The sequence below is a fragment of the Bactrocera dorsalis genome, chromosome 4 (assembly GCF_023373825.1).
Source record: "Bactrocera dorsalis isolate Fly_Bdor chromosome 4, ASM2337382v1, whole genome shotgun sequence".
In the NCBI taxonomy this organism is placed as follows: Eukaryota; Metazoa; Arthropoda; class Insecta; order Diptera; family Tephritidae; genus Bactrocera; species Bactrocera dorsalis.
The window spans coordinates 53,021,403-53,033,542 of NC_064306.1; the positions used below are offsets into that span (position 1 = coordinate 53,021,403).

The following is a 12,140-nucleotide window of genomic DNA, read 5'->3' on the forward strand; positions in this document are numbered from 1 at the left end:
TTTTAAAAATTAGATTTTTCAAAAATTATGAATTCTTAATTTTTCAATTCAGTAATAATTTTTTATTGCAATAAAACTTGTATTTTCCAAAAAATTTAAATGTAATTTGCTAGCCAAAATTGGATAAAATATTGATTAAATATTTTTCTATTAAAAGATTGTAGTAAAAAAAATATTTTTTCCAATTAAAAAATGTTATGAAAAAAAAAAATATTTTCAAAACATTTTATATTTAATCCTAAATCCGAAATCAGCTATAATATTGAATAAATATTTTTTTATTAAAAAATTATAGTAAAAAAAAATATTTTTCCAATTAAAAAATGAAATGAAAAGAAAAAAATATTTTTCAAAAATTTTAAATTTAATCCGTAATAAAAAATCAAATATGGTATTAATAAAATATATTATATAAATATTTTTTAAAATTTATTCGTACTCCAAAATCAGATATATATATTTAATTTTTTTTTAATTAAAAAACTGAAGTAAAAAAAATATTTTTTAAATCAAAAAATGAAATGAAAATTAATAAAAAATATTTTACAAAAATTTTAAATTTAATTCGTAATACAAAACAGCTAAAATATTGATTAAATTTTTTTTAATTAAAAAATTGGAGTTAAAAAAATATTTTTTCAATTAAAAGATGGGATGAAAAAGAATAAAAATATTTAAAAAAATGTTAAATTTAATCCGTAAACAAAAATCGGATATGATATTGATAAAATATTTGTTTATTAAATAAAATAGAAGCAAAAAAATTATTTTTATTAAAGGATGAGATGAAAAGAAATAAAAGCATTTCCAAAAATGTTGGTAAAATTTTTTTTTTTTCAAAATAAAAAGAACTGAAACGTTATAAATAAAATTAATTAAATGCAGGAAAAGCGTCGAAATTTTGATAAAATTAAGCTTTTTGTAAGTTTGGGACTATTTTTTTTTTTAAACCGGCACTTAACTAAAATATGTACTAAAACTTTCATTTTTAATTTTTAAACCGATTTTTGGGACACGAAATTTATTTTTAATTTTTAGATAAGGTCAGCAAAATTTGTTTTCTGCTTCAAAATGGCGCTCAGCATTGTCTGATATCATCATATCATATTTTTCTAGCGCTAGAGCACAGGTTTCTAAACAAAATATTGTTTAAAGCCATACAGGACAGATGCAGAAATAGTTCTAAAAATAATTCAAGCGATTTTGACATAATTTTCAATGACTTATGCTTTGAAACCGCAATTGCTTTTTCATCGAATCTGGTCACTTTATTCACGATATCATCCTTTAAAAGTCCCAAATTCCTATAGAATAATCTCTGTTGATAGTTTCCCTTTCTCAAGGTAGTCTCGATGAAAATTTATATATAAAATGTAGCGTTTCGATCGTACTTCTGAGGCTCTCCATGTTCTGCATTCAGTTCGTCACTTACAGTTCGTGCGAATGTCTGTCAATTGGAGTACGAAGAGAAATTATGTGGCCAAGTATCTATTTTCATATGCTGAGACAAAAATACGGGTCTATTACGAATGAAGTGTTTAAAAGACTGCCTAAAAACGTCCATTTCTCTGCTTGCATTTACGCAAACTATTTTCATAGTTTTTGAGATTTTGTTCTAAAATTTCGGACAAGCCCTTTTCTGTCAAAGAGACCTCAGAGATAAAGAGAGACATCTGAAATTTGACATATTTTCTTTTCTGCCCAAGGAGCTACTCCTTTGTCGGAACTTCCGCTATCAGACCTCTTAAGGGTATAGCTGCGATACAAACTGACCGAAAATTGGCGTAGATTACTGTCTAGGACAATGCTATAATCTTGAAACGAATTTTTCTGAAAGACTCACTGTTGCATGTAGCTTCCATTTACACTGACTGATCAAAAGCAAGGATAATCATATGTAAAACATGTTTTTTGGTTGAAAACATAATTCCTTCTATCCTCTCTATAAACATTACTAACCCTTCGTAAACAGCGTAGATCATTTCACTTCCGTATCTTACAATATAAAACTTTAATATTTATGTAAATCATTTTTTTACTATTTTATAATTATTTTAATTTAGTTCAGTATTAATAATTCAGCTCATTTTACATATTCAATTTTCTCTCTCATAATAAATGAATTTAAATTTTCAATTTGCAGCGCCACCTGAGTGTGAGGCGGGCCAAATCAACTGCGGTCAATATGTCTTCAATAAGACCTACTGCATACCGCCGCATTTTCGTTGTGATATGACCGACGATTGCGAGGACAAATCGGACGAGTCGCAGTGCAGTGAGTAGAAGATTTATTAAAAGAAATTTACATACGAAATATTAAGAACTTATGCGTTCACATACATACAAACAAAAAAATAAAGAATTATGAAATATTTCTCTTTCAGTTCGGTTTGGCAAAAGTCTGCCAAAGCAAATATGTATTTCGAAATTTCAAAAGTCAGCTTGCTTTCTTTCAACAACTTATTGCTGTTTTCAAATTATGCAAATAACTGTGCAGGCAAAGCACCACTTCAGCTTAATATTTGATGTATTTTCGTTTTTCTGTTTTTGTTTCTTTTCAAAATTTTCTTCTATTACTTTACTTTACGAATTCTTTCGCTGCATATTGTTTGCGTGCTTATTTTGTGTTGTTATTGTACTTTTCATTATTTACTCGCTGCATGCTGAATGCGCAAAACAAATGGTTTGCGCCAAACGCTTGTTGTGCGCAGTGTCTGTGTTTGTGTTATTGTTGTGGCATTGCTGCCGCTGCTGCTGCTGATTATTATGCCAAATTTCAACTTTTCTCAATTGCTCAAAACGCACCACGAGCACACAAAAGACGCTGCGACTGTGCAGCTTTCCAGCGCTAGGGTGACGTTCCAAGGCAAAACGGCGAAGTTTGGAAATGAAAATTTCTCGCAAAGTTGTGAGACGGGACTTAGGGCGCGAGTTTTTTCGTTTTTTTTTTTTTGTTTTCTGACTGCATTCCAAATGAGCACTTCTTGTGAATAAAAACCTCTCACTTTTGGTGTAAAAATCAAGCGCATTTGTGTAGATGTGTTTGCGTGTGGCACAGTTGTATAGAACAATAGCAAGTTGTTTGATGTTAGAAAGAAGTTGAGATTTTCTGTTTTGCCTGTTTTGTTTTGTAAATTCCATACTTTTCATTTCTAGACTCTTCTGAGGAAATCGTTTTTCTAGGTAAAACAAAAAGCATTCAATTTTTAATTTATTACTTTGTTTGTTGACGCAAAATAATAAGTCCAGAACTGAACTCAAAATAATAATTAAGTCTTTGTATGACGAACTTTTTTATTTCAATAGATATTTTATACATAGTTTGGCATAATTAATTCTGCATGATAGCGGTAAAATTGCCGAACAAATTGTTCAGATCGGACTACTATAGCATATAGCTGTCATACAAACCGATTGATCAAAATTAAGTCTTTGTATGAAAAACTTTTTTATTTGATAAGATATCTTAACGAAATTCTGCACGAATTTATATCCAATGCATCGGTATAATCTCCGAAGAAATTGTTCAGATCGGGGTACTATAGCATATAGCTGCCATATAAACTTAACGATCAAAATCAAGTCTTTCTATGGAAAACTTTTTTATTCATCAAGATATTTTCGGGAAATTTGGCAAAGTATATTATCCAAAGCAGTGCTGTAACTTCCTAAGAAATTGTTCAAATCGTACCACTACAGCATATAGCTTCCATACAAACTTAACGATCAAAATGGAAAACTTTTTTATTTGCCAAATTATCTTCGAGAAATTTGGCACAGTGTATTATCCAAAGCAGTGCTGCAATCTCCTTAGAAATTGTTCAGATCGGACCACTACAGCATATAGCTGTCATGCAAAGTGACGTATGAAGATCAAGTTTTTATATGAAAATGTTTATATTTGTGAAGGACTTCTAGCAGCGCTTAAGATTTTTTCCTGTTTAATAAAGCTTGCCTACAACCAAATTCACTTCCAGGAAGTACATATTAATTCATAGTAATTTTATTCAAAAAGTTACGTATACGCCCTGTCATGCATGAATTTGATTCAAATCAGCACAAGGTTACGTATACGCCACCGCTTCACAAATAAACTTATTCCTCAGTAAAAATGTTTAAAAAATAAAAAAAACTTCTTTAGCACTAATACTGGCACATTTAAAAAAAAAGTAAAATGTATCACAATATTTTTTAGCAGTCAAAATAAAATGTGTAAGGTCTCAACCACGCAGGCAACTATCACATCTCTATCACCATTTTTACACGTTTTTACGACTAATCAAATTATTTTAATAGCAACACTTTGCATAGATTGAATGGCAAGTCTAAAAACTACTACTCACACTATTTTGCTTGTAACCTAAAAGCGTATAAAATCATTTAAATACAAAAAACAAAAATAAAAAATAAAAAAGCATTCCCTTTGAACTCCCCATTTATATTTTCGCATGCTACAATTTAGCAACGTAAAAGTGCATAATGGTAAAAGCACTTTACTCATTCAAAATTAAATTATTTTCACACCACATTGCCCCCCGCCACATACAAAGCAAAAGTTACGTATACGCCACCGACCAGCCCTGTAATGGCAGCGCCTAATTAGATTACGTATACGCCCTTTGAACTTAATCAATTTAAATGCAGATTTTCCCATTTTGCTTTTTATTTTTGTTTGAACAAACAGATTTCAAAGCTTATAAACTTTATTAGCAGTAAAAAAGGGTTATCGTAACTACTTTGATTTATCAATTTCCGAATTCAAAGAGGTTAAAAGCTGCGTAATCCTATCATATTTTTCGCTGTTACGCCAATTTAAAAGCGCATGTAATTCATTTTCATGTTTGAGTGACGCGAAACTTAAATATAAAATCGCTTTTCTTCACATTACTTGCCTCGCATAGTTTGATTATCGCTGAGTAACCAATATTACAATATTTCATTATCATTTATTTCGATTTCGTTCTTTGAGCACTGATATTATTATTTTATTTTAATTTGTTATTAATTTTCAAATGAATTCTTTGGTAATTTAATACAACAACTTAAGTGCATATACATACATCGGCTTCCCACTTGCAACACACATTCACTTGGTCTGGAATTGAATTAGTCTTAGACGTGGGTTGAAACGTTGTTGAGACTCATAAATTTGCTGAACCAAAAACAAATACTTCCAGCTAAACACTTACACATACAGTCACCACAATTTTGAAAGCCTAAACAAACTGCATGAGCTTTGATGAAAAGACACGTGTTTCAATATTACCGCGGAAATTGAAAAAAAATCTGCGGCGGCTGTAAAAGTAAATAAAGCAAGTACGCTCTCACATATTTACATACCTACATAGAAGTAATTTAATAGAAACACATATGTATTTATGTACGTATGAGTATGCCCTTGTATGCACCTATTGCTTCATAGCAAAATACTTACTCACTGATACACACATATGTACATACATTTTTAGGAATGTATGTAAATATGTGTCGCCTCTCATTTCGCTTCAGCGATCGAAGCAGCATTCTCTTAGCTGCCATAGCCAAGGACATATTGTTGAACGGTGTTATAAGACAAGTGAAGTGAATGAATGTAAATTTAGTAGACATTTGTAAAATGATTGAATATTTACAAAATGTGTGTATATATGTGCACTTGAAGAAGGTAACCAATAAGCAACCAGAGCCTGGCAACAGAACGAAGAAATTAGAGACGCGGTGTGTGCTGATTTTGTATGATTGTGTCGGTGATTTTAGGCATATGCGTTTCCAAAAGCATGTTTATAAAAATGAAATTTTAATCGCGATCCCGAAATTTCAGGACCCCAATATTTGATATTAGACAATTTAATAAAAATGTTGTTTATGGTAAAATAAATAAAAATAAATTCTCATTTAAAATTGGAATCCCGAAACCTAAATCCCGAAGTTTCGGGATTCCGTTTTTCAATACTTTACTCAAAGATTTGGAAATTTTAAAAGTGTTTTCGTTTTAGTTTTAAACTAAATCCCGAAATGTCGGGATTCCGATTTTCGATATTTTACTCCAAGATTCAGAAATTACATAAGTATAAACGCGTTTCGAAACAACTTTTTGTTTCAAACTAAATCTCGAATTTTCGGGATCCCTAATTGTATAATATAATCCAAAATTTAGATTTGAACTATTTTCAAAGCAAATTTCAACTTAACAGTTTGTTCAAATATCCCGAAACCTAAATCCCAAAATTTCGGGACTACAATTTCTGACATTTTACTCAAAAATTTGGAAATGTTAAAAGCGTGTCGAAACAAATTTTTATTTTAAACTAAATTCCGAAATTTCGGGATCCCGACTTTAATACTATTTAACAAAATTTAGAACAGCTTAACAGTTTCTTAAAATAATACCACTAAACCAACACACAGCACATTATTTACGTTTTAAATATGTATAAACAATCCTCTCAACCCAATTCAATTTCAGTACGATCATTTGCTTTAAATCCCACGGAATTTAATACAATAAAATGAAAAAGAACGCTCCTTCAAATAGGTATATGCCATTCCAAAGCATGCACAATTATCCGCATCGCACATCGTTGCTTACCTTTGTCAGTTGCCCGACTGTCAGCCTGCCATGCCAGACTGCCGGGTTGTTTGCATGCCCATCTCATTGTTTGCGTTAGCCGGCAAGCAAGCAAACGGAGCGAATGGGCAAATACACGCAGATAGGCAAACAGTGATAAACGCCGATGGCAAGCAATCACAAGTAGACAGTGACAACCAAATGGCCTTTAAATGCTTCTTGCCAACACACAAACATGTACTTACATATACTTATCTACATATATATGCATGTATGTTGTTTGTGTTTGTGCGTTGTTTATTTGCTTCTAACGGGTGATTTTTTTGAGGTTAGGATTTTCATGCATTAGTATTTGACAGATCACGTGGGATTTCAGACATGGTGTCAAAGAGAAAGATGCTCAGTATGCTTTGACATTTCATCATGAATAGACTTACTAACGAGCAACGCTTGCAAATCATTGAATTTTATTACCAAAATCAGTGTTCGGTTCGAAATGTGTTTCGCGCGCGTGTTTTGTTCAGCGATGAGGCTCATTTCTGGTTGAATGGCTACGTAAATAAGCAAAATTGCCGCATTTGGGGTGAAGAGCAACCAGAAGCCGTTCAAGAACTGCCCATGCATCCCGAAAAATGCACTGTTTGGTGTGGTTTGTACGCTGGTGGAATCATTGGACCGTATTTTTTCAAAGATGCTGTTGGACGCAACTTTACGGTGAATGGCGATCGCTATCGTTCGATGCTAACAAACTTTTTGTTGCCAAAAATGGAAGAACTGAACTTGGTTGACATGTGGTTTCAACAAGATGGCGCTACATGCCACACAGCTCGCGATTCTATGGCCATTTTGAGGGAAAACTTCGGACAACAATTCATCTCAAGAAATGGACCCGTAAGTTGGCCACCAAGATCATGCGATTTAACGCCTTTAGACTATTTTTTGTGGGGCTACGTCAAGTCTAAAGTCTACAGAAATAAGCCAGCAACTATTCCAGCTTTGGAAGACAACATTTCCGAAGAAATTCGGGCTATTCCGGCCGAAATGCTCGAAAAAGTTGCCCAAAATTGGACTTTCCGAATGGACCACCTAAGACGCAGCCGCGGTCAACATTTAAATGAAATTATCTTCAAAAAGTAAATGTCATGAACCAATCTAACGTTTCAAATAAAGAACCGATGAGATTTTGCAAATTTTATGCGTTTTTTTTTTTAAAAAAGTTATCAAGCTCTTAAAAAATCACCCTTTATATATAAGTATTTAGCTCTATACTTGAATCTTATTACTAGTTGCCACTCGCTAAACACCGGCAAGCACCTACAATATAGATATACACACATGTATGTATGTGTTGGTAACCCGCTTTGTTGGGATTAGACAAGAAATTATTAAACCAACAAAGGTTTAGCAGGTGTGAATTGTTTACTCGGTCTGACACATTCGTGCGGCTTTAACTACACTTAACCACATGCCGTTACCCCCAATCACCATCTACCAACACAAACAAATAAAACGGTGTTTAGCTTGTCGTTGCTATAAATTTAAATTTCACTTAATTGTTACAGTCAAAGAAAATTTGTTTAAATGATAATGAATGGTTGTGTTTTTAATGAAAGCTGTCATTTGTTAGATTACAATCTATTGGCGCGGGTAAAGGTGATAAATTTCCTCAGGCATTATGGGCTGCAAAGTTTAATTTGAATTGTAAAATTGTCTTTCGGATTTTTATTGCTTTCATTAGGAGTAATTTGCGCATGCTGTTGCTTTTTAATAAAGTTGGAGGGCATAAGGAAAATAAGAGCCTAAGGAAATTAAACAATAAAGTTTAAACTAAATTTTACCACTTTTACAGAAATATTTGCAAAATTATTTAATGAAAGGGGTTATTTTGAACTAATTCTGACGGACGATTTTATGAATATACGTTTTATACTGACTGAGGTAAACGATGTCTATGCCAGTAAAGAAGAAGAACTTCAAGTTTATTAGTACACTTGTAGTAGTTACTTCTCAGCACCTGCAGCCTTTTATAAATTCTCTTCCATCATTCATTTAAACTAAACTTATTGGAATACATTAGTGTGCTCAAAACTAATTCAAAATTAATCCGGACTGACGACATTTCACGTATTTTAGTATATATCTTTACAAGAGCTCTAATACTTAATCCAAACTTACATACTTTTATTATAAGCCTGAATGGTCTTCAATGCCTTCAGTGAATTTTGGTTCCTTCAGTTTGGGCACATTTTTGAGGCACCATTCGCTGTATTATAGAGTTTCAACGTCATGTTCATAAGCACAACAATCTCGTCACCATTAATCATGAATTTGGTGAATGCATGGCCCTCAACTTATTGTCAAGTATATCTTTTCCTTTCTGGAAAATTGTGGATTCCATTCCAAAGAACTGCGAAGAAATGAAGACTCCGTTCTCATGTGAACGATATTCCAGTGAAGGTGTTCCGCATCGACCGGAACAAATGGTAAGCAGAAGGGTCAAGATCTGTGCTATAATACGAGGGCTGTCCGATAAATAACCGACCTCAACGTGAAGCTAGCGGCACATCTGAAAAAAAAGTTTCTACTTCAAATTGTGCATATTATAATAGCTACTCGCCAAAATTTCAGAAATTTATCTTGCGCAATTATCTGTTGACAGTCGTTTTTGTGAGTCTATTTCGGTGATTTTCCCAAAATGGAAAAAATTGAATATCGAGCTGTAATTAAATTTTTATTTTTGAAAGGCAATACGCCTTCACAAATCAAAGATGAGTTGGACTCTGTGTATGGTGACTCTGTACCATCGTTTACCACCGTAAAATTTTGGGCAGCTGAATTTAAACGTGGTCGCAGGAGCTTGGAAGATGATGAACGTCCTGGGCGTCCAAAAACTGTAATCACTAACGATAACATCGCTAAAGTTCATCAATTGGTACTAGACGACCGCCGGATTAAAGTTAGGGAAATAGCTGAGATTATGAAGATGTCAAAAGAAACTGTTTGTCACATATTAAACCAAGATTTGGGCATGAGAAAGCTGTCCGCGCGTTGGGTGCCGCGTTTGCTTACGCTAGACCACAAACGTGCGCGCAATAAGACCGAGTTTTGGCGCCGATTGATAACTGTAGACGAAACTTGGATTCATCATTGTACGCCCGAAACAAAAAACCAATCTAAACAGTGGATTGTAAAGGGGGAACCAGCCCCAAAAACACCTAAAGCTGTGTATTCGGCTGGGAAAGTGATGGCGAGTGTTTTTTGGGACAGCCATGGAATTATTTTTATCGACTATCTTGAAAAAGGAAAAACTATAACAGGAGCATACTACGCATCATCATTGGCCACGCTAAAGGAAGAAATTTCGAAAAATCGGCCACATTTGCAAAAAAAGAAAGTCTTGTTCCACCAAGACAACGCACCATCTCACACCTCAACAGTCGCCATGGCGAAAATCCACGAATTGCGGTTCGAACTGCTTGACCATCCACCTAATTCACCGGATCTAGCACCAAGCGACTTTTTTTTGTTTCCTCAACTTAAAACTGCGCTCGGCGGCCAGAGATTTTCGTCAAATGAGGAGGCAATCTCTTTCGTGAACTCGTATTTTGAAAAAAGACGCCAAGTACTATTTGGAAGGGAGGGTTGCAGAGATGGGAGCATCGCTGGGAGAAGTGTGTGGAGTTACAAGGAGACTATGTAGAAAAAAAAAAAAATTTTGAAAAAATCGCGTGCATCATGGTTAGGTCGGTTATTTATCGGACAGCCCTCGTATAATAACTTCGCAACCCTTATTTTCCAAAGAGATTTAAACCAATCTTGCAATATGACGTTGAGCGTTGTCACAATGGCAAATTATTGCCTCGCCTCTGGTCGTAAATTTCGTGCGCTTCTCGAATCGGTAGAGTTCCCCATTAAAGGTTTCACCCGGTTTTAGAAACTCATAATATAACACGCCCTTCCTATCCCACCAAATACAGAGCATAGGTATCATGGTTATTCAGGTTCGCGGTAGATTTTGCTGGTTGAGCATATTCCACAATTGATTTTTTGCGTTTTGTATATATAGATTCCTTTCACATCAGCAGACACAATAAGCTAGAAAAAACAATTTCTTTTCATAGCATTCAAGCAGCATTTCTGTTATGCAAAGTCCTTCTTAAGCATTTCTTGGCATCAATTCATGTGACACACAATTGTTATTGAATGTACGAGTATTCATCTGCCTTTAAACGTTTTGCAGTGGCTGTCTGAGTGACTCTCAAAGATGTTGCCCTCTTTTATCATCGAGTAGAGCTTCAGTACTTCATCTCGAGCTCTTTTTCTTAGCCTCTTCGAAGAGAAAAAGGCCGGCAAGCCACTTTTGGCACATTTGTTTTTAACCGAGCCAATTCCAGTCGCTTTAGAATGACAAAAATTCACCAGAAAGCCTTCCAATCCTGTTTCGAACAGTTGTTAAAGTAAATTTCCAGAATACCTTCAATGCGCGCAGCGATTCCCTTTTATATCTTCAATTGAATGCAAACGATTTCCCGGAGCGGTCGTTTCACTTTGCAATAGCCAGAAGTCATACTAAGTCAGGTGAACTCGGTGGTTGTGGCACGATATTTGTTGACAATTTAACGAAAACCTCACGAAAAATCAATACAGTATGCAATCGAGTTAGTCGGCTCATAATTCCGGCCTATTTTTATGGTTACGACGGAAGGAATTCGGAGAGCACCACACCTCGAAGAAAACTGTCAACTTAAGCTGCTTTGAAGTGTTTTTTCGACTTCGGCTCACATTTACCACGATATTCGGCCGTTTGATCGTCTGTTTCCGGGTCGTAAGCATAGATTCAAGACTCATCGGTAATAATACTACAGCATGATATCCTGGTAGTCAGAAAGCATTGTTTCACAGACGTTAATGGGACGCTGTTTTTCGAAAGAATTGAGTGATTTAGGAACAATCGTTCTTTCACTTTTCTTAAGCCCAAATGATCTTTCAAAATGGCTTTTACTGATCATTCCGATACTCCAACGATGCCTGTAAGATTTCTGGCTGTTAATCGTCGATTCTCAAGCACCAATTCTACTACTTAATAGACGTATCGATCTTCAGTTAATGTTGATGGGCTGGACGCGGTTCGTCATCAACGCGTCCTCGATCTCTTTCAATAATCTTTTACCACTTTCCCGGGGCAAACAATTATCACCAAGAGCCTTTTCCAATACTCTGTATGTTTCGTCACCAGAAATTTGATTCCGCACCCCAAATTTAATTGAATTTCTTTGCGGAATATTTTCACTCATCAAAAAATCACCGAATGCACTTTATGTACTTCAGAAAGACAAGCGTATTCTAAACACTAATCATTATTTTGCGTGATATTTGTCACAGGTGTCACTAAAAGTCATATCAACCCAGAAAAATAATATTTCGACGAATGGGTTTTCACATGAAATTTATATTAAAAGGTCTTACTATTTTTGTCCACAATACATATTATGTAATAGAAGTACTGTACGGCTCTTAATATTTTACTAAGCATCCAACTGCTGCACAGTAACATATTTGTATACATAAGTAAGCA

The 12,140-nt window shown here is 34.3% G+C and overlaps 1 protein-coding gene across 6 annotated transcripts in view; it reads left to right on the top strand.

Annotated features, from left to right (window-relative positions):
- Window positions 1–12,140, top strand: part of LOC105224376 (low-density lipoprotein receptor-related protein 2) — a 442,984-nt gene that overhangs the window by 396,143 nt on the left and 34,701 nt on the right. For all 6 annotated transcript variants that reach the window (XM_049454765.1, XM_049454763.1, XM_049454768.1 and 3 more), the window contains exon 4: window positions 2,144–2,275. In XM_049454765.1, coding sequence (XP_049310722.1) covers window positions 2,144–2,275 — 132 coding nt within the window. The remainder of the gene's footprint in view (window positions 1–2,143; window positions 2,276–12,140) is intronic.